Source organism: Physeter macrocephalus, chromosome 20, assembly GCF_002837175.3.
Source record: "Physeter macrocephalus isolate SW-GA chromosome 20, ASM283717v5, whole genome shotgun sequence".
Classification (NCBI taxonomy): Eukaryota; Metazoa; Chordata; class Mammalia; order Artiodactyla; family Physeteridae; genus Physeter; species Physeter macrocephalus.
Window position 1 is genome coordinate 16,119,476 of NC_041233.1, and position 24,959 is coordinate 16,144,434.

At 34.0% G+C, this 24,959-nt stretch overlaps 1 protein-coding gene across 9 annotated transcripts in view; it reads right to left on the reverse strand.

The window, feature by feature from the left end:
- JMJD1C (jumonji domain containing 1C) overlaps positions 1-24,959 on the reverse strand; it is a 316,570-nt gene that overhangs the window by 165,546 nt on the left and 126,065 nt on the right. For all 9 annotated transcript variants that reach the window (XR_003677767.2, XM_055081403.1, XM_024115698.3 and 6 more), the window contains one exon: positions 19,189-19,353. Coding sequence is in view for 7 of the 9 variants with exons in the window: in XM_055081403.1 (XP_054937378.1) it covers positions 19,189-19,353 (165 nt within the window). In the remaining 2 variants the exon portion in view is untranslated. The remainder of the gene's footprint in view (positions 1-19,188; positions 19,354-24,959) is intronic.

Here is a 24,959-nt window from a genome sequence, read left to right on the forward strand (position 1 = left end):
CAGCAAAAAAAAAAAAAAAAAAAAAAAAAAGAATAGATAAATAAATTTCTTAAAGTATTAAAAAAAAAATTCATTGGCTAATGAGAACTTCAGTTTTGGGGAAAAGAAGGAGTTTAAAAATGTCTGGATCTAGGTGCTACTACATGATATGGCATACCAACAGTATTTTCACACTAAAAGTAAAGTTGGCCCCTGAAGGGTGCCATTTTCAACAAACTTTTACTATTCCACAGGATGGAATAAAGGTAAAAAATGAAAAACAAATTTTTATACAAATATATACTATATAGATACATTTTACAATCTAATCTCTGATTCTTTTTTTTTTTCATATATGAACATTCAATCAGAAACAAAGGAAATGAGTTTCCTTAACTGCAGTTATGGAAAGGCATAGAGGTCAATGAGTAAACAGATTGAAAAAATCTTTTAATAGACCATACATTCCAATGGTTCTCAAAATACATAAGACAATATTCAGAGGAAATTCCATCCCTTTTTCTCTCCCTTCCTGTATCTATACTCCAAATACTCTCATCTGAAACATACACATGAAGGTAACCAGGATTACTGTAGAGTTCCTTTAAGTGCATATAAGTAGATACAAACATTATGTATTGATTTTTCTCACCTACCTTATGCTTATTTTGAAAAAAAAAAAAAAACAATATAAAACTACATTTATAACCCTACATCTTGTTTTCACCTAATGAGATAATATTAAGTTATTTAAAATTATTATTACCTTTAAAGTAAGAACAAAGACAAAATGCCAGATATAAGGCTAAATAAAAGTCCTACATTTAAGTGTTATACACACACTCACAGATTTAGGTTTCAAGGTTGTCAGCAGTGCTGATGTGAAACTATATTAAGAAAATGTTAATGATTTACACAACTGTAAATGAGAAACGAGACTTACTGGGAGTTAGCTGAGGTTGCTTGCCTATATCCAGTAAAACATTAACCTCAGTGAGACCCCAAATGGCCTCTTTAAAGTATGGCAACTCTAAGGCTTAAGCTTAACCTGCCCATAATTAATATGCAAATGAACAAGTTACCTAATTTAAGTCAAGAACCTCCATTTTCAGCATAGTAGCTATTTAGGTGGAGGGGCTAAAAACATACAACTGAATAGAGAAAATATATTCCATAAATGGACAATAACATAACCATTTCTCAACTCCTCCTGGTATAAAGCAGCATAAGAAAGTCCTAGGAACATTAAAAACCCAGAAACTGTGCCATGCAATTCTTTTTCTGCTTGCAAATTCAAACAGGGGATGGAAACAGAAAACATTTTATTCTCTAAGCTATAATGTAGCCTGGATTCTTGTCACTTTCAAATTTATATCTTTTTGTTTAAAAAAGAAAAAAAACTTTCATAAGAAAACAGTATTCGTTAATATGATGAGCCCAAGGCATTTATCCTGAACTCACTGTAGTAAAAACAAATATTTAAAGGTTTATCAAAAAGAAAATTAAGACCCAAAGCCTACTAAGTATAATCCATTTTTAAACCAAAGCAACCCGAAGATTGCTTACCAATGATAATGTTAAGAAAACATTCAAGTGTCATCAAGGTACCAAAAAAAGTCTCGGTATTTCATCAAGAGACATGCTAAAGCAGGTTTCATTGGGTCAGTGATGAGAATTTGTGTCATCTCCTCACACCATGAGACTATGGAGATGTCCTAGTTGTTTAAGACTAGTCCAGAGTTCAAACATGACTAACATGACGCTTTATATAATCCATAAGTATGATACATTTCTACAAATAGTTTACAAGGTTAAATATAAGGACCTTGGGTGAGGATAGCCTATGTTTTAGTCCCAGGTCTGCCAATCGCAAGCTGTAGATCCACAGACAAGTTGCTTGCCTCATAAGCTTCAGTTACCTCACCTGCAAAATGTAGATGATAAGAATGTTGTAAAGACTTAATTAGATGATACTTTTAAAGGTGCCTGGTATGAAGTAAAAAGTTATCAATAATGCTTTTGTGTTGTCACATACTATATGTGAATGATGTTCAAGATACTATGCTCTAGTACCTTGGGGACAGAGATACCTCTAAGGGAATCTCTTGGGGAAAGAGAAATAAAAAATAAAAATAAAGCATGATCAATTCTTACCCTCCAAGTGCTCAAAGAAAAGTAGGGAAGGCAAGCACATACAGCAATGACTAGAATGCAAGGACTCACAGAAATGTTGAATGTTTTTACAGAAGTCTTATATGTACTTACAAAGAGGATTCTCTGATTGCAATCAATGGAATTCTTAAAATGAAGGCAGTATATGAGTTACTCTGGATTTGTAGGGATTTAATAAGCAGAAATAGGTGAAAAGACTTTATAGGTAAGGAAAAAGCATGAACAAAAGAACAGAGACGTTAAACTGTATGGTATTTTTTGGAAGTGCTAAGCATAAGCAGGTAGGTATAGAGAGAATATAGCATTGTGGGAGGTATGAGGGAAGGGTAACAGATTTAATAACATCCTAAATTCACTGAAAGAATAATTCACAGATTTCAGGCAGTAAGAATTGATGGTAAGTAAACAGTCTCTAAATAAACATACTATTTAAAAATTTAGGGTTTTAAAAACCCTTAATGTTATTGGCAATCCAGCTTATAACTAAAGAGGAAAGTACTTACTATTTCTACATCCTAAGCATCCCGTAATGTAATAAAAACTTCTACCTATAAAATTATGCAAAAAGAATAAAAATATTTTTACTTATTATTTATCTGAAAAGATCTCCCCACTTGTTTCAATGTTATTTCACAAATGAAGACTTAAATCTTTCCTGTAACTTTGAAAAGTACATACTAAGTGCTTTCTTATGTTTCTTTTTCATGTATTTTAAAACCTTTCTATTAACTTGAAAGTCATTCTACCATTTTACTCATGATTAATATATCAACAATTTTTTAAAACAACTTTTTTCATTTTCAAAGTCATATAAGTTTAGCATAGAAGTAGTACCAACACATGACATGAATTGAAGGGATCTATATGAGCAAACAATTTTAAAACTCATGACCAATTACAATCTACATGTGAATAATTTGAAAACATGGATTAAATTAGTAGAATACTAACTTTAGGTCTGCAATTCCTAGAAAACATTAATTTCACTTACTTCTAAATCATCATATTAAAAAACAGGACCTGCATAGAGACTCTTACCCTGACAGCATTTGCTGAATGGGGGCACACTTGAGCTGAAGTTTATAGAGATTTTGGGGAAACAGTAACAGAACGCAAAAGCCATAGTCTGCTCAAAGAGAGAAGGCTAGCAAGAGACTCACCCACAGTAACCTGGAACCACAAAGGGCTAACAAATCACACCTTGAGATAAGAGTAAACCTACCCGATTCTTTCCACTTTCTTGGGTCTGCAAAGAAAGCTGGGTTGGTAGTGAGCAAATACAATTTTTAAAAATTCCTTTGAAGTTGTAACCACAAATCAGCCCTCACATGGATTCATTCACATTACCTTAGTGATACAAAAAACTTTAAGCTTTGAATTTAAAGTGATCTAAGACCATCATGATGGTGTCACCCCAGATATATGGCAGACTGAATCCTCTCTGGAGAAATCTACCTTCATTCTAGGCCTAACAATATTCTCACAAAAATCCCCCAACCATCTTCACCTGGAAAGGGGGAGTGGAGAGTTAAAAATTAGCTAAACACAAGGTAGCATGGCTGAGAACCAGCAGAGACAGCAAAACAGGAAAAACTTTAAGACATGAGAATTAACAGACACAGGTTAACAGAATAATTACGAGTAATGTATGTTTAAAGACATAAAAGACAACTTTAGAAATATGTATAGAAAACAGAACTTTTTTATAAAAAGGGCAAGCAGAATTGGAAAAGAATCAAAAAAACTTCTAGGTATAAGAAAATAGATTTGTTGAAAATTTTTTGAAAAAGCCATGGATGAATAAAAGCTTATTAAATACCACTGAAAAGAGTAAGTAAACTAGAAGACAGGTCAGAGGAAATACAGCACAGAGACAAAGCAATAAAATAGTCAAAAATAAAGAGGAGAGTGTGATGAAGTGTAAGTCTAATTCAGTGTTTCACTAACGAAGGAGAGGGATTGCAATGCTGAACAAAAACAAGCACGGTCCTGCCTCCATGGGGTATACAATCTACCAGCAGGCTGACATTCATCAAATAATCACATAAAATATGTAAAATTATAACTGTGATAAATGAAATTAGGAAAATTTACTAAGTACTTTCCTCAATTTAGACCATGAGTTTAGAGAGTCCTTCCACAAAGAAATGAAGTAATATTTGAGGTATAAATTAACTGGGAAAGTGTTCTAAACTGAGAGAACAGAATGTGCCAAGGCAGGAGAAAATATGGTATTTTTTAAAAATTCAAAGAAAATTACAGGGATGGGCTATGAAGAACAATGGGGCAACAGGGGGTGGGGATGTGTGGGTGGTTCATACGGCTAGAAGGGCAAGATCATGCAAAGTCTTATAAATGGATGTTTGGTCTTTTTCTTAAGATGAGAAGACAGTGAAGGACTCTAAGCAAAGCAGGTGAAAATTAGATTTTCATTTGGAAAATGTATTCATAATAACTGATTGACACTTTTTGAGAACCAAAGAACATTCGGAAGTCTTTTTAAAACCATTACCAATTTATCATTTTTATAGTAATCAGGTACTTAACTGTAAAAATAAGTACAAGCTAGCCACAACTTCAATAAATAATTTAAAGAAGGTCATTATGAATTCACTGTCCCATCAACGAATTTCCCTCATATTACTAAGTGAGAGATAAGAGAAAGGTGGTCACCGGATGCCTTTTTTTCTGTAACGCCAATGAAATTTTACATGTTTAATTTCCTTGACCACAAACTGTTCAAGTTTTTTCATTATTTTGACATCTTTTCTCTAATTTTTAAATTTCTAATTGTATTATATTATTTACTGTGTCCAACTAGCTGGATCTTCCTTATATTAACCATTTCTTTATTTTAACCATTTTTTCATTTTTATATCATTTTTTAGATCTCTGAAATTAATGATGCTATGTTTTTATTTTATTTATTACAATTGAGATGAACATGCTAAACAAGGACTTTTATATGAACTTGTATATTTTTTCACTTTCTTCTATTTCTGAAGTTTACTATTTTAGCTAACTTTTACATTTACTTTCTTTTACCTTTACTGCTCAGAGTATTTTCTATTTGAATTTTCAATTTCTTTAGTTTATTCTACAATTTTTATCATTTCCTAATCTTTTGGCTATTTGTGTTAATCAATAACCTTTATATTACTTTTTAAAAATTTTATCTACTTTTGGGCTTCCCTGGTGGCGCAGTGGTTGAGAGTCCAGTCCGCCTGCCGATGCAGGGGACACGGGTTCATGCCCCAGCCTGGGAAGATGCCACATGCTGCGGAGCGGCTAGGCCCGTGAGCCATGGTCGCTGAGCCTGCGCGTCTGGAGCCTGTGCTCCGCAACGGGAGAGGCCACAACAGTGAGAAGCCCGCGTACCGCAAAAAAATTAAAAAAAATAAAAAAATAAATTTATCTACTTTAATTAAAAAATAAATGCCTAACAGCACTTTGTTGAGGAGAATGGAGACTTTGTTTAAAATAAAAGTAAAAAGAAAGTGTTTCTCAAATTTCTCTCACATGTGTTATGACCTTTCTTTTTCTTTTGCAATAATTACACCTTCACAGGACATTGCAAAAAAGTCACCTAGTTTCTTTTAACAGTAATATCTTACAGAATTATATAGCATAATGTCAAAACCAGGAAACTGATATTGGTACAAACTACAAATCTCATTTCACCAGTTTTACATGCACTCATAGTTGTGTGTGTGCACGCAATCTATTCAATTTTATCCTATGTGCAAGATTCATGTAACCACCACCACAACCATTATACAGAACTGTTCCATTATCACAAGGATTCCCTAATGCCTTCATACCATTTATAAAAACCCTGAAACAGAGGTTTTTTATTTACGTGAGAAATTTATTTACATAAGAAAGGGTATAAAGCTTCTCTTGAAAGAGAAAGATTCAGGCAGCTTGTGGATGAACAAAGAAAGGTCAAAGGTTGAGCAGTAAGCAAAAAAATTTTTTGAGGGACAGTTGTATGAGAGTAGCTCTTGGTTTAAGAGAAAGACGCAAAGATTTTATAGAAGTTTTATACTGTGTTCTGTGTTGTCTTCTCTAGGTATTTATTCAAAAAAGACACTGGGGCTTCCCTGGTGGCGCAGTGGTTGAGAGTCCGCCTGCCGATGCAGGGGACACGGGATCGTGCCCCAGTCCGGGAAGATCCCACATGCCGCGGAGCGGCTGGGCGAAGATCCCACATTCCGCGGAGCGGCTGGGCCCGTGAGCCAGGGCCGCTGAGCCTGCGCGTCCGGAGCCTGTGCTCCCCAACAGGAGAGGCCACAACAGTGAGAGGCCCGCGTACCGCAAAACAAACAAACAAACAAACTATTTGCTCACGTGCGTTAATTTTAGATAATATGTAATGATGAGAGGGGTACCAAGTCAGGAGTCAAGCAGATCCAGCTTTATTTGGACTACACAATGATGAAGTTTTAAGACAAGCTGATTTAAAGCTCTGTAACACCATAATTAAGCTGAAATAGCAGACTACATGCATCACTGTTTTTCCAAAATAAAATTCATCTGGTGTTCCAAAATTACTCAAATGTTCTTCAGATATGCTATATTTAAACGGACTCCTTGTACTCCAATGAGGAGAGGAAAAACTAAGCTTAAACAGCATTTATTTTAAATTCAAAATTATAACAGTATTAGGGTTACACAATCTATATATCAGTACATAGCAGTGCTGCATCACAGTAAGAAAAGGACTGCAAAAGACTTCATCCAAATCCATATCTACCACCACTACATATATATTATTGACCACTACTTCATAGATTATAAAAGATAAACTTTGTCTGCAAACACACTATATGTCAGAATACTGGGTGGGGTGGGGAGAGAATACCAGAGATTTCCTGGCATTACTCAATTAAAAGTAGGAGACAGACATTCAAAATGATAAAAACATTTCTTAATCTATAATTATTTTTTCACCCAGAAAGGTAGCCCTCCTTTTCTTCACTGTGAAAGTGAATTACTTTGACACACCTTATCTTCAAATCCTCCTGAAGAATACAAAAGACCTTGGAAATCATTCTTATATTCTTTGAAATCCCTAGGGGAGCCCCAAGATTAGCACAATTATCTTTGGGTTTACCCAGTTTACAAGATGCTACAATGGTTTGCCTATCTTTCATGGTTCACATATCCATTTCAACTTTACAACCTTAAGATATCAAAATCACGTTTAATTCATAAAGCAGTACATGCATAGTAAGTTATCTATTTAGTTTTAAAATAAGACTTTTGGGGAATATTTGCATATTTACCAAGAAGGGAGGAAAAGTGGGGAATTCTAAAAGGACATATAATGATCTGTTAACTAGGGATACCTATGGGAAATACATGAAAGAGAATGAGAAAAGATTATCACTTTTAATCTTACATAATTATTTAAACTTTTCAATACAGTTACTTCTTTCCTCAGTAACTTACTTAACTATACCATGTCTCAAGTTTACCTATCTGTAAAACAGGGATAATAAAAATATCAGTCTCAAAGGGATGATACAAAAACACTGGGAAAAATACCTGGAACTTGGTAAGCCCTCAAAAACCTAATGATGTTATATTATTTATATTATTACATGTAAGAAAACTTACATCATATTTTTTCAAATGGAAGTATAAATATGCTTTACAACAGTATCAAGGGAGATCCGTATTTTTCATAGAACTCTTCACAGTTGCATTTAAATAATTATGTGTCAGACAGCAAGGACAATACTTGTTGGATTTACAGTACTTACATAATGCTCAGCACACAGTAAATGTTAAAAAATATTTACTGAATGAATGAAATTATCATGTGACATATATATAATGCTGCTGCACTTTAAGTTACTTGTAACCATTTATAAATTAAAACAAAAAAGTATTTATACAGTGAAAGAGAAGCTACTTTTGTAAAGAGGCTAGCATTTAAAACTCAACACCAAAGCAGAGTTCTTCCCCACAAGAACTGAAAATAATTTCTCAAATGAGAACATATGGTAGACAGGCAACCATATTTCTAGACAAGAAGAAAATGGAACCAACAACCTCTACCTTTATTTTATATGGCTAGCTGCTTTTGGCTGCTATGAATTATAACAGCAACAAAATAAAAATCCCTAGCAATTCCAAGCATAACAAAAAAGACAAGGAGATATGGGAAATACTTATAATAGCAAGGTCAAATAATCAAGAAAAAGATTCCAAAATAATTTTAGGATATAAAGATTTTTAATAAATTATATCCAAAAAATAATTCACTGTGACCTATGATGGGGCTCTGAGCCATACATTATCACCTGTGACCTCCAAAGGAAATGATAACTAAAGATATTAGTCTGACAGTCTGGGAGGGGCTAGAGACTAAAAGTCAGCCATGTGAATAGTTTGTGATCAAGCCCCAATAAAAACAATCAAAACCAAAGGCTTGACTTAGCTTTTCCTGTTTGACAATAATCTATGCATACTGTCATACATTGTGGCCAGGAAGAGATAACACTGTCCATGACTCCACAAAAAGAAGATGATCAGGAGCTCCACATCTAGACTCCTATGGGAGTCTGTACCTTTGATTGATTTCAATTTGTATCTTTTCTCTGTAACAAACTATGGGCTTGAGCGGAACAGTTTTCAGTGAGTTCTGTGAGTCCCTCCAGCTAATTAATTGAACCTGAGGGTGGTTTTCAAAAGCCTTGAACTTGCAATGGTGTCAGAAGGGCTGTCTTGTGGAGACTGTTTGCTCAAATTGTACAACTGGCTGAGCTTAGTGAGTTGGTGTCAGAAGTGGGATTTGTGCAACAAATGCTAACCACCTCAAATGTGTAGTTTGGGAAAAGAATGAGGATGGTGGAGGACAAACCTTTTGACTCCCGGGTGGTCCTTTGGTCACCCATGGCATGGAACTATAGCTGTACAATGATCAGTTAGCAGAGGTGAAAGTTACCAGTGAAATTTAGAAATGATGGATCCAACTCGTAGAGATCTGGCTCACTGGATACATAAAGAAATGTAAAAATTTTTAAATGAGCTAACTATATAATCTCTTGATTCTTGTTATCTGTAACAGTTAAAAAGAAAGTCAGGGAGATATTGGGGCAGATCCTGACACCTGGCCAAGCTTAGGAAGAAAAAGATTTACTAACTAGAATAAGGAGATTAAAGGGAGGTCTCTTCCAGGAGGAAGGCAAGGGATGGCAATCAGCCTATGAAAATAATGAGGTTTTAGTGAAATGGGTCAGGCAGACTCAACAAATAATGCTAGGCACCAGCACTGGGAAAGGACTTGTACTCTGACCCAAAAGGTCCTTTTGACAGGTTGAAGTCAAAATAGCCTTGGGAAAATGGCCCTCCATCTTAGCTGCTAAGGCTCAGTAAAGACAGGGTGATTGACTTTGTTCTAAACTGACTTAGAATCCAGAAAAAAATGAGAAAGGGCCAATTGTTAACTAAGCCTGTCCATAATAATATCTGATATATGGGCAAAATTCAATTCTGTTAGAAGCATAGCAAATTCCTCTGCAATACTGACTGATCGTTCTTTAGTGAAACTGAACTGTCTCATGACCATACTACGATGTGACATAACACTGTCACTGTAAGATTCAATTACCTTATGTAAGTCTTATAATAATACTGAAAATTAAATATATCAGAAAATTGAACCTTCTCAGAATGTAATACTGATAGAAAAAGAATGGTCTGGGGAATAACTAGATTTAGCTAACCATCAGCTAATTTCTATACTAAATAGTTCTGTACAAGTTTATCATAAGGTACAAATAGTGGTAGATCATGAGGGGAAATAAATAATAAATTACTACAAGAATATGAAAACGTATGTAATGGCTTTACAAATCAGATTTGCAGTTTCTTTAAATCTATCCCTACTCCACACTGGCACTTCCAAATGTAGGGTATGTTCATACTATTATTATTACTGTGACTGTCATATAAATGCTATACTAAATGCAAATGTCTAGACAAATATGACTGTTTTGCCGTAAGACAGCATAGGCTAAAGGCTATGGGGGTGGCCTGTCTAGTGAAGAAGCAACCCTACCTACCCAAAGAGAGGTCTGGCCTGGATTTCAGCTACTGGGAGGTGATCTTTAGGCGCCTGTGGTAAGTGTCTTTGTTTGCTTCAGGGCTTTGGCCAGTGGACTGTCCAACAATTAATTTATGATGGGGACTTTGGATACTTCAATATCAGTTTCAACTTCCAGAGTAAGTGATAACTAAAGGTATTAGTCTGATCTCCAGAAAGAAATAGAGACTAAAGCTCAGATATGCAGACAGTATGTGCTTGAGCTCCAATGAAAACTATGGCCAGCAAAGGCTCGAGGGAGCTTCTCTGGTTTGCAATACTCTGCAATTGTCACACTTTGTGGCCAGAAGGAGATAAAGCTATCTATGAATTTCATGGTCCACGTGTAGACCCTCCTGTACTTTGTGCCCTAGACATCTCTTCCTTTGGTTGATTTTAATTTGCATCCTGGCTCTGCAGTAAATCACAGGCACAAGTGTCCCAGTTTTCAGTGAGCTTTATGAGTCCTTGTAGTGAATTATCAAACTGAAGAATAGGTCTGGGAAACCCTCAAACTTGTAAGAGAAGCAGTCTTGTGGGGATTACACCTAAAAACTGTACATTGGTTAAACTCATTGCTGTGCTATACAAAAGGTTTTTTTTAGTTTAATTTTTAATTGAAGTAGAGTTGATTTACAATGTTGTGCCAATCTCTGCTGTGCAGCAAACTGACTCAGTTATATACATATAGACATCCTTTTTTCTTTTTAATATTCTTTTCCATTATGGTTTATCACAGGATATTGAATATAGGTCCCTGTTATACAGTAGGACCTTACTGTTCTGAGGTTTTTATTTATATATTTTGTTGCTTAACCTTTACAACTCTACATGGTAGGTACTACTATTATGAAGACAGTGAGGCATAGGGAGAATAAATGATTTAATTTCATCCAGATATTAAGAGTAAAGGGCAGAGTAGAGATTTGAACCAGGAAATCCAACATCAAGGTTTATATTCTTAATACATTAAATTGCCTTCCTAGATGACTGCTAGGCTCCTGTTGTCTTTTTCAGCAATTACATTCTCTGAATCTATGACTAGAAGATCTCTAAGGTCATATCATGCCATGTAAATCTATGAGTAAACAGTAATTCAGACTGAATTTAAAACAAATCTTAAATAATCTTCATTATATTTTACTCGGTCATTGTTTCAATTGTCATTTTTATCAGTCTTAATTCTTTGTACTATTAAGAATAGATATTAAAAATGCTGTATTAACATAAAAAGCATATGTCAAAGTATACCAACAGTAGCCTAAAACAAACTACTAAACTAATTCATTTGAAGAAAACTATTTCCAAAATAAAAACTGCAAGACAAACTAATTACATTAGAATTACCAATATCTTGGGAAATAACAGTTGTTTTTATTGAAAAGACATTATAATCAGATATATGCCTTCCATTCTAAAAGAATAATTTTAATTACTTTATAATACTTTCTAAGTACAAAGTTTTAACACCAGTATAATCAAGATTTGTTTTTTACTTAAATTTTACTTGTCCATGTTTCTCTAAAGTATTCATAATTATAATTTTTAAAGCTGCATAATCTCTCAGAAAATTAATTCAACACCATTCACAAATTTTCAGACATCAAAGTTGTTTCTTTTTTTCTTCTTTAGTAGGACTTAATGAACAACTTCTTGCATGTAACATTATACCTTTAATTTTTCTATCTGCAGGACTATCTGGCTCATATTAGGTATCTGATAAACATTGGCTGAACTGACTATAATTTTTACTTTTTTAAGAATTATTTTATAAGGATAATTTCCTAAGAGTAGAATTAATAAATCAAAGAGTAGAAACTTCTTTATGGTCCTTACAAAATAATACTTTCCCCCCAAATAATGTCATTTTATGACCCACAAGAAATGAAAGACATGCTCATTCACTGGAATCCTTCCAGTATTAGACTTTGCCATTTAAAAAATTTAATACTTTACTATATATAATTTGATCTCTTAAAGTGCTTTACCTTACTGAGAAATAATAATCCTGAAGGTTTATTATCTTTACTACCATTTCATTATTTACTGAAGTACAAAGAACCGTAAAACTTAAATTCTAATTCTGAAAACTCAACTATCGATATGTAAAAACTCTCTAAATGAATTTATGTGAAAGCTCATTTCATATGTGGAATGTGGCATATCTTCACATTTCAGTAAAATTTGGTTGAAGTTATAATCTACCCAAGTTTGGCAATGTAAGAGACATAAATGTAAGTTTGTCCCGAAGAGAGGAGAATTCTGTTCTACTTTGAGAGGGTTTCTTTCAGAACAGAGAGCAACTAAAAAGTATTTTCACTAGGCAAAAAGCCTAAAGGAAATATACTGATGAAGGTTCACATGCTTATGATCTGATCGCAATTCCTGGTCAAACCAGAATAACTTATCTAGCGAAGGAAAAGTTGCATTGGGAAGAAGGAGAAGTAAGAGCTTCCTAAAACTCATTCCAGAAATTCAGATAAATTACTGTAGACTGGCATATTTAGTTGACAATGAAGATATAAGTTCATTTTCCCCCATGACAACTTAAGGAATCACATTTGTATTTGATTAGAAAGAGGGCATCTATTATAAACATTTTTATTGTTTGTTTTTGACTACTTGCCATGTAAAATTGGTACTTAACAAACACATTTTTACCACAACTGGCTGATGATGCTCTCTTGTCCTTTGATCTTAGCATAAAGTAATAGCCAGGAAACTTGCTATAACTCCCAGTGGGGTTCTTTTTCACTAGCTGGGATAGAGTAAATCTATCACTTTAAAATAAGCATTTCCTCACTGTCTAAGATGGGTAAGTCTCTGTGCTAGAGTCCTAGGGTGATACAGAGATGACTAAGACATGATCCTGTCCTCAAAGAACTTACAATCTAGTAGAGAAAGACAGACATGTAAACAAATAGGTATAATACAAAGCAGAATGTACTAGTTGTTAAAATAAAGGTACAAAAACAATGTTCTACAGGAGCACAGATGGTAAAATTAATTCTGGATGGGGTGATCTGGAAGGTTGGGCCAGCAGAAAAGTAGTAGAAAACTCAGCCCCTTAGAAAATGCAGCAGTGTTACAGCCCAGCTGGGTTAGGGTCGAAGCCCCACTCCCCACAGAAGGTTTTCCTAAAGGAGATGGAGCCAGGGCCCTAACCCAGTTAGGTAGGTGATTCGTTGATTTCAATTATGAATGCAACACTTTCTTTCCCTGGTGCAGATAAATGTGATTTCATGAGTATTTTGCTTCATTAAAAAATAAAATTTAACAACATATTAAGTAACTTACATAAAAATGTAAATTACCTTGGCCTCCATCATCAAAATGGCCTCAGGTGGTACCATGATCCTACAGGACCAAGCCAAAAAAAAAAAAAAAGACACCACTTCAGCATGTTACATATGTGGTGCTCCAATACATGCTCTGCTATTGATATCCTGGGAAGAAAGATGAGGAGACAATTCCAGAGAAGTAACCTGGGTATTATACTATCCCACATTTTATTGAAGTTTTATTTATTTTAAAACTTTTAAAGTAAACTTTAGAATAGGTTAATGAGATAAAAGGATTTTTTTTTGTCCTGATTCCAAAAACCAGCAGGTATATTGCTGGTTTCCACTGATTTCTTAGAATAAGAAGGAGACTAGATAATATAACCAACATGTAATATTTAACAGGTACCACACGAGGTGTGAAACAACTGGAAAGAAGATAATACAAACATATGTTTAAGTACAAAGGAACAGGAAAGCAACTATCAGGTGCACAGAATTACAAACATTTAATTCTCTACAAAAATCTGTAGAGAATTAAAAACAAGACTAACTTTCAAGTGTGTTTCAGCCTATTACTACCTCATATGTATCCCTAAAGTAACTCAAATTTGTATGTATAGTATTTCATTATGCTATATGAATTTTAAAATTCTGAGTTTCATAACTGCTACTTGTAGATTTCCTTAAATAAGCCTCATTTTAGTGAACAGATAAACAACAGACTCTTAGTCACATGTATTATACATAAATGAATGTTTGCAAAGTCTTATGAAAGTTAAAATGATTATTTTCTAGAGTCTACCATGCATTCTGATTTCAACTGTTTGTTCTATTAATTTTTACAACCCCCTGAAACAAAGAAAGAAAGGAAACAGGAAGAAAGGAAGACACTTCCTGACTATCTGAATTAAGGAAGATAACACATCAGATAGACTTTCTTTAAATATAAACATACAATTCAAAAAGACTTTCTCTCATAAAACTAGCTGAGCAAACCATGAAACAAATAGGACAAAGAGTTACAGTATCTGTAATAATATTTTTAAAGTTCATAATATTAGAAAAACACAAAGCCCTAGTAAGTAATTGAAAAAACAGTTCACAAAAATACAAGTTCCTAATAAATATGAGAAAGTACTCATCCCATTAAAGAAATGCAAATTAAAACGATAAAATAGTATTTTTAAGTATCAAATTAGCAGATATAAAAATAATGACATTCAATTCTGCACTTAAAACTTCTTAAACTGTAAAAATCCTCCTTTTCCAATGTTTGTTTGGGTTCTAAAAATAAGTAATCAATGCTTACAGGTGGGGGAGGGGGGGCAGTTGGGGGGTTAGGGTCAGGGTGAGATGAAAACACTCATACACTGGGGACAATAGTAGTAAGTACAACTTTCAAATAATTTGTGGAGAGTATTAGGATATTTTTAGATTTTTCTTGTTTTCAAGTTCATACCCTTGTGATTCTACTGCTGTGAATCTAAATTTTAAAAATAGATTCACACAAAGATTTACATATTTATAATAATGATATTTATTACAGCTATTTATAATCACAAAAAATTAGAAACAACTACAATACCAAACATGAGGGAAATGGATCATTATAGGATCAAATATGCAGCCTTTAAAAATTGAGGACAAATGTATAGGCTAAAACATTAAGTAAAAAAAAACCCAGGATTTACAATTTTAATGCAGCTTCAGCTAAAACTATGATTAAAAGAAAGCACAGATTTTGTATCCTGCTGCTTTTCTGAATTCCCTTATTAGCTTTAGTGTGTGTGTATGTGTGTGTGACCACACAAGGTCATACCATCTGCAAACAAATAATTTTACTACTTCCTTTTCAAGGTAGATGCCTTTTTTTCCCCTTGTCTAAGTGTCATCCTTCTCTTCTGGAAAAGCTTCCAGTTCTTTCACAATTGAGTAGGATGTTAGCTAAGCAGAAGGATATAAAATCAGCACATGGAAGTCAACTGCATTTCTATACTATAATAATGAACAATCTGAAAATAAAATTAACAAAACAATTCCATATACAATAGCAGAGAAAAGAATTAATTACCTAGGAATTAACCACAGAGGTGAAACACTGGTACACTGGAAACTATAAAACACTGCTAACAAAATTTAAAAGAGACATAAATAAATGGAAAGATATGTGTTCATGGACTGGAAGGCTTACTATTATTAAGAGATCAATACTATCCAAAGTGATCTATACATTCAATGCAATTCCTATAAAAATCCCCATGTTTCTTGCAGAAACAGAAAGATCCATCCTGAAACTCATATGGAATCTCAAGGGACACCAAACAGCCAAAATGATCTTGAAAATAAAAAAAGGTGAGGGACTTATACTTCCTGATTTCAAAACTTCCTACAGAGCTTCAGAAATCAAAACAGTGTGGTACTGGCATAAAGAGAGACATAGAGACCAACGGAACAGAATAAAGAGCCCAGAAATAAAATCTTACATATACGGTAAAAGAAGTTTTGACAAAAGCGTCAAGAACATTCAGTGGAGAAAGAACAGTCTTTTTTAACAAATGGTGCTGGGAAATTGGGTATTCACATACAGAGGAATGGAGTTGAGCATTATATAATGCCCTATACAAAAATTAACTCAAGATGGATCAACAGCATACACATAAGGCCTAAAACAATCAAACTCTCAGAAGAAAACATATGACAAAAACTTCACGACACTGGATTTGGCAGTGATTTCTTGGATATGACACCAAAGACAAAGATAATAAAAGAAAAAATAGACAAATTTAACTTACTGAAAAATTTAAAATTTTGTGCATGGAAAGACATTATCACCAAAGTAAAAAGACAACCCACAGAATGACAGAAAATGTTTTGCAGATCAAATCTGATAAGGGATTAATATCCAGAATACTACAGAGAACTCCTAAAACTCAATATAAAAACAAACAACCCAATTCAAAAATGGTCAAAGAATTTGAAGAATCATTTTTCCAGAGAAGATATACAAATGGCCAATAAGCACATGAAAAGATGTTCAACATCACTAATCATTAGGGAAATACAAATCACAACAACAAGGAGATAGCACCTCATATCCATTAGGATGACTACTACCAAAAAACTGAAAAAAAAAAAGCAAGTGTTGGCTAGAATGTAAAATAGTATGGCTGCTCTGACAGTATCCGCAAAAAAATTAAGAGATAGAATTATCATATAATCCAGCAATTACACTTCTGAATATTTACCCCAAAGAAGTGAAAGCATGGTCTCAAAGAGATATATGTACCCCCAAGAGCACAGCAGTATTCTTCACAATTGCCAAGAGGTGGAAGCAACACAAGTGTACACCAACAGACAAATGACTGAACATGATGTGGTACATACATACAATGGAATATCATTCAGCCTCATAATATAAAGGAAATTCTAACACAGGCTACAACATGGATGAACACTGCAGACATTGTGCTAAGTGAAATAAGCCAGTCACAAAAAGACAATACTGTATGATTCCACTTATATAGGTACAGAATAGTCAAAATCAAGGAGACAGAAAGTAAAATGGTGGCTGCTAGGCGCTGGGAAAAGGGGGGGAATGGGGAGTTGATGTTTAATTGGTACAGAGTTTCAGTTTTGTAAGATGGAATAATTTCTGTAGATTGTACAACAATGTGAATGTACTTAATGCCACTGAACTTCACACTTAAACATAAGTAAAATGGAAAATTCTGTTAAGCACATTGCACCACAATTCAAAAAAATTATTTAATTCTGTGCTTGAAAAAAAAAGGCAGAGAAATATATTTTGTAAGAAAACATGTCAAAGAAATAAGTTAGATATTCCTTGGAAGCCAAAATAGAATGATTATGATTTTCTAGTTTATACCATTTAGCACTTTCCAAGTTTTTAATAATATGTACTTGATTTTATATAAAAAAAAAAGTTGAATTTTAAAAAGAAGTTTGGTGTTTATTCAAGTAGTTTTGTGAGGTTAAAAGATTTTCAACAGAAACAAATTTCTAAAATTATGATAAATTATTAAACAGTATTTCCTAATAGAAATTTTCTCCAAAATCAGTAATTTACAAATATACATTAGGAATTCATCTTGATTTTAACTCTCTCTAATAAAGGGCAAAGATTTTTCTAAAGTTGTTTATTCTTTAACTATGATACTAAGGCATACTTTTTGGTATTATTGATATTACTACTTCCTGCTTTTGAGACTTTTCATACAAAATTCATGTATATGTGATAATTACAGATTTTTTCCAATTTTTGAGTTAAGGTTTAGATAATCAAAAAGCATGTTAGCCATGGTATTAAAAAACTTCATATTAACAATCCAACATATTCATTCAACAAATATTTTTTAAAAATCTATCATGGATAAAATAATCTTCTTTATTTTCCTAGAGTATTCAAACTACCCTATCAAAACTGTAACTCATAAGTATCACCTTTCATCTTTCCATATTATATTTTCTTTTTAAAATGCCATTAATTCATTTCACCATCTCTCTCCTTCCCTCTCTGTCTTTGCTTTTTAACCACTTACCTTCTCAGACTTTTAAAGGGTTAACTAACTAAAAGAGAAAATTTATAAGCACTACAATTATCAGCAAGTAAAACTATCCTTGTAAGTAGTTAATTTATGTTGAAAAAATGTGAAGTACCTACCCTGATAATATATATACCAAATACCTGAAATAACGTTTCAATGGCTTTAACATATTTCTTTGATATTAATGTAAGAAAATTATTTCACTCAAACAAACTGAATAAATATTAAATGCCGAATACCCTGCCAGAAAACAGGGATAACAATGGATAAAGGGATGTGGCTTTTTTCCCACAGAATTAATGAGATTGTTGTTAGTATGTTTCTTTTATAAAACTCTGCAAACTAATTGAGAATTTATTGAAATCTACTATTTTCTTAAATGGAATACCTCCTGATATGAAATATTTTACTTATTACCTTAACATCCACAGTTGACCCTTAAATAAAATGGGAGTTATGACCTGACCCTCCATGCAGTTGAAAATATGTGTATATAATTTTATAGTTGGCCTTCCATATCTGCAGTCTCCCATCTGCAGATTCAACCAGCTGTAAATAGTACAGTACAGGGGTATATATTTATTGAAAAAAATCCATGTATAAGTGGATCCCACAGTTCAAACCCATGTTGTTCAAGGGTCAACTGTAATTTCACATTAAATATCTGCTATTATCCACAACGACTCACTCAATTCTGACAAAATTTAACGAACTAAGGAAAATTATATGCTACTGAATGATTTATAAAAAGTACCCTCTTATCGTTCACCTACAAAGTCTAATTCAACACAGTTCTTTCACACTGCATACAAACCAATCAAGTATCTCTCAGCAGTTGTCAATTCATGTTTCCCCTAGCTGAAAAGAATAAACTATTTATGGACTAAATAAGCTGAAAGAGTACTAACAAAAAGACACACAGAATTGTTTAACAAAATGAAAGCAGTATTTTGAAATATCTGCCAGATACTTCGGAGCCTCCTCAGCAATATTAACCTATAATCACTAAGATAAATCTAAACTTATATTTAGCTCTTATTCTTTTAAAACAAACAACTGAAAATGCTTAATGAAATAGGAATATAGATCTTACCAATGCAGGCCACTGAATCTGTTTGCTCTTTGATCCCTGAGTCTGGCTAGGGTTGTTCCTTCTGGCCCAGATTAAGTGGTATTCCACCAAGAAGGATGAAAAATCTTCATAAACTTTAACCCACTCTCGTTTATCCCACTCAAGATGATCAAATTCCACATACACCTATGGAAAAGAAAACATAAACTCCATAAACAACACAGAGTGTGATATTTTAAAATATAAGCCATGAAGTTAAATTAGAAAAGCCATTAACAAATTCAGTATTCAAATTAATATTTCTCTTAAAAATCATTATTTATCTAACATCTCCTTAACCAAATTATAACCCTTATTTATTGTATGGCAGGAAGATAAACTGTAAGTTTATTAAGAAAAGCAATTTATACAATATTCGTCAGTACAGACCAGCGAATATCTACTAAAGACATACTAAAGAACTATGTTGATACTGACGATTCTAGAAGCAGAAGCCAGGAAATGTTTTCTGAGGACCAGATAGTAAATATTTTAGGCTCTGCAAACCATATGGCCTCTGTCGTAACTACTTATTTCTGACTTTGTAGTATCAAAGTAGCCACAGACAATATGTAAACAAATGAGTTTGGCTTTGTTCCAATAAAACTTTAATTACAAAGACAGGAGGCAGTGCAAGGATGGTTCAACATATGAAAAAATCAATCAATGTAATATACCACATTAACAGAATGAAGAAAACTACATGATCATCTTAACTGACAAAGAAAAAGCATCTGACAAACTCAACACCCTGCCATTATAAAAATAGTCAAACTAGGAATAGAAGGAAACTACCTCAACTTAATGAAGATAATAATGAAAAACTCACAGCTAAATCATAATGACGAAAGACTGAAAACTTTTCCACCAAAACAGGAACAAGACACACGCGTTGTATTTGGAAAACTGAAGCTGACGCTTCCATGCTAAGTCATTCAATCATTCAACTCTTCTTTCCCCACCATCATCCTTTACATTCATAGAGCTGTCCTCCCTATTACATTATGAGTTATGCTGGAGGCCTTCTTGTTCCTTTTTTTCCACCCATCATTTGCTCCCTTACACCTGAAGTGTTTCAGTTTCCACTTATTTAAATTGTTTGTTCTTCTGGCCTTGTTCAAGTTCTTAGAGGATGTTTATAACCCCCACTTCGATTCAAACATTTGAACATCTACAAGCAGTTTTTTTCCCCAGTTTATATTAGTATATAATCAAATGATGGGTACAAGCTCACTGAGGGCAGAACTGTTTTAGTGTTCACTGCAGTGCTGCATACATACAAAGTGCTTAACAAATATTACGTATCTCCTGCCTCTTGCAGTCATCGACTTTTAAACATGGAGGCAAACTGCTAAAACATACGTTTGATTTTGAGATATCTGTGCTCCTGCCCATTAGGAAGCTAGTTAGATATGCTTACCTATTAGAATTGGGAAAGAGAAATACATTGTTCAAAGATTTAATCTCTGTTCATGGTTATCCACATGAAGGCACAGAAGAAGCTCTGTTGGCTTCTTCTAAAAATGCACCCTGGGGCTTCCCTGGTGGCGCAGTGGTTGCGCGTCCGCCTGCCGATGCAGGGGAACCGGGTTCGCGCCCCGGTCTGGGAAGATCCCACATGCCGCGGAGCGGCTGGGCCCGTGAGCCATGGCCGCTGAGCCTGCGCGTCCGGAGCCTGTGCTCCGCAACGGGAGAGGCCACAACAGAGGGAGGCCCGCATACCACAAAAAAAAATAAATAAATAAAAATGCACCCTTAGGGGTTGAGCTGAGGTCCAAATGGTGCTATGAAAATATTTCAAACTATACCACTTTCTCCACTACTTTAAATCTTTCAAGATTCTCAATTACTCAATTGTGGTATAAATGGGTTTTGGGAAACTCCAGGAAACTGAAGCTGAGATAAGCCTCAGGGAAACCTTAGCACTATCTTTGCTTTCCCCTCATGGACAGTAATATGGTCTTGACAAAATATTTCAGCCCAGAACCTAAAGAACCGAGGTTTATAAACGTCTCTTTATCTAAAAGGACATATTCAATGTAAATTCTTCCAAATGCAAAGCCCTTGATATAAAATTAAAACTTTCAGCTTGAAGTGAACTTTCTAAACTCATAGTTTATCTCGCATGGACAGTGTCATGGGCAGTTTTAGGAAATCTGCTAGGACCTTGGGGACAAAAGGAAACTAAAACTAGACATTCTGCTGCTTCTTCGCTATGCAGCCAATTTACCTCCGTACTATCAACAACAGTAAAGGATTTGAGATTTGACTGTAGACAGACAGACAGGTAGGTAGATAAATAGTTAGACAGTTGTGTGTGTGTGTGAATCTCTTATTTTTCTACAAAATAAAACAATGACCAGTAACTAGGAAAAGCCCCTATTCTTCCACAGTATACTCTATTCAATGACATTTATAAAGAAAATTAAAGTCACACAACTGTTTCTGCTGTAAAATCAAATGATGTAAGACAAATTTAGTTATTTTTACCATGGTTTCAATAATAATAATAATAATAATAATGTTGATATTATATCAATTTAGTGCAATGCAGGCCTCATCTTTTTATTTACTGCAAAGGAAGGGTGGGGATCTACATAATGTCATGTGAGAACTATGAAGAGTTCCCAGGCTTGATTCTGCCAAAACCAACCAGCCACCACAGGCTAAAACTACTTAAGACTCTAAGAATCTTTTTTTTTTTTTTTGCGGTACGCGGGCCTCTCACTGTTGTGGCCTCTCCCGTTGCGGAGCACAGGCTCCGGACTCGCAGGCTCAGCAGACAAGGCTCATGGGCCCAGCAGCTCCGCGGCATGTGGGATCTTCACGGACCGGGGCACGAACCCATATCCCCTGCATCGGCAGGCGGACTCTCAACCACTGCGCCACCAGGGAAGCCCTAAGAATCTTTAATGTTAAAAATAAAAGCGTTAGACTACACTAACATTTCTCAAAATATAATCTGTATTATAGAATCATCATTTCTTTGTATATAAATAAGCATTAGGGAAGCCAAATAAGTCATGCACAAAGTTCATGAACTAATAAGTTAAAGTAACAAATGCCTAATTTTACCAGAGGTCTTCTCAAGTCTTTTAACATGCCAGTGTTCATTATGCATTATTAATAATAAGAGAGTTTATACTGTGAGATTTTTCCCAATTTCTTTGTCCATAAAATCTTCTATTATGGGGTACTTAATATTTTTCTATAAAATAGCAGTAGGGGGAAAAACAGACTAGTTTTTTCACACAATTTACCTGTCTACAAATTTATATAAATAATTTGGTAATAAGAAATCAAGGGGGAGGGAGAGGAGGGAGATTAGCAGATGCAAACTGAATATTATATATAGGATGGATAAACAATAAGGTCCTACTATACAGCACTAGGAACTATATTCAATATCCTGTGATAAACCATAATGGAAAAGAATATGAAAAAGTATATAAATAACATACATAACCTTTTAAAATAGCTTTTATAAACAAACAAAAAAAAGAAATCAAGGGGGGGCCAAAACCTGGTCATCTCTGCCCAAATACTCAAGGAGGTAGGTAACTAGACAGTAAATTAATGGGGTTTAAAGCGTAATACAGTACATGTTTTACTCAAAACATTAAAAAATGCCCTATGGGGCTTCCCTGGTGGCGTAGTGGTTGAGAGTCCGCCTGCCGATGCAGGGGATACAGGTTCGTGCCCCGGTCCGGGAAGATCCCACATGCCGCGGAGTGGCTGTGCCCGTGAGCCATGGCCACTGAGCCTGCACGTCCGGAGCCTGTGCTCCACAACGGGAGAGGCCACAACAGTGAGAGGCCCGCATACCGGGGAAAAAAAAAAAAAAATGCCCTATGCCTTTATAAAATCAGAAATGTTTAACTATGGCTTATTAATTCATACATGTTAAAAATTAAATTATCAAATTAAAATGTAATTATAGCAGATTAAATCAGTTTACCTTCCTCTCTAATGAATAAAGCATATTTATTTCAAAAGATATTTTGTAAGCAGATATTTTATATAAAACTAAGTAATGAAATAGAGGAATATGATAAATCAACAAAGTAATGTTTTTATTATTACTGGCTTAGAGTCTTATTTAAAATAAGTTTTCTAGATTATTGGAAGAAATTGTGAAAACAAAATTAAAATCATTTGGTGACTTCATTTATTAGTTAAGACAAAAAAGACATTACAGAAAATAATTTCATGTAAATTATATAAAATAAGGAAGCTAGGTCTCTTTTTAATTTTACTTTACAAAAAACATAAACAAATGTAAACATAATTTTAGGTTACTTCAAAAGTTTACACTTTTATTAACATTAAAAAGGGTCAAAATTAATAGGCACTCATATGAACTAGCCCAAGCTTAAACAAAGAGAATGTTGAGCAATAATCAATAAATCTAAGAATTATTTTAAAGAAATAGGTTGATCTTAGAAAATAATGAACTGTAAATTTAGAATTAAACCTGAGAAATAGTCTGACATAATCCAAGGTATAAACAGTTTGAAACAATGTTAAGTGGCTTCTGCTATTTTCTCTCTCTTTTTTTTATTACAGCCATCCTAGTAGGTATGATAAAATCCAACATTTTAATAAACAAGTATTATATTCTGTGTAGTTATATTAAATTTGCTACGGTGAACTAAAATTAAAATCGTAAGGACAATTCTACAGAGGAGTCCAATACATATTCACACCAAAACAGTATATTACTATAATGACAATCACAAGTAAAATTACAATACACATTGTGATACATAAATCTAGATTCTGAAAATTCTAAAATAGTCTGGGGATCACAGATAATCATTCATTTCCCAAGGGACATTCAAACCTCTACCAGAGTTAACCAGTATTATTGATGATGGAAATAAAAGCAATACCAGTAACAACAAAAACAGCTAACACTTCCATAGTGCCTGCTATGTCCATATATTAAGCCATTTAATCATTACATATACCCTGTAAGTAGGCACTATTAGGATCAACTTTTTCAAAAGCAGAAACTGAGATACAGAGAAATTAGTTGCCTAAGGTCAAACACCTAGTAAATGATGGAGTCAATGAAAACAATACAATAGTTTCTAAGAGGCTTCACAGTTACACAGCAGCATAGTCCCTACAAGGTGATGCACACCGCAAGTGATAAATCACTTGAATAGAGAGGGATGTCTGGGTAGCTGACTCCTTTGTGGCGTAAAGGTAGAAGAACCACACACTTAAAATGGCCTTAAGATTTTCCACAATGAGTCTGCAAGTTAGAGCCCTAGGGGGCAAAATGAGAAGAGGGTCAAACAAAGATAGCAAATAGTAAAATAAAAGAGACCAAGCTTGCTTTCAGTATCTATATTGTTTAATAAAAGAGACTAAGCTTGCTTTCAATAACTATATTTTACTCCTGTTCTCTATAATTACTTACCTAATAGTCTTACTACTTGGTGAACAACAAGATGCATCAAGAAATGCAAACTATTCAAAGATGCTTAAGTTACAATTACGTTCTTTACATCTAATGAAAAAGAATTATATTCCCATCATCTTCAAAGTTCCTTATTACATTATATAATTAAGTATATATACTACTATCTTTTGGATAAATTATGCATAGTATTTAACATAATATCATTGATGATGATGACTGTCTTAGTCTGCTTGTGCTGCCTTAACAAAATACCATAAACAACAAAAACTTATTTTCTCACAGTTCCAGAGGCTGGAAGACTGAATAGAGCAAGGTCTGTTTA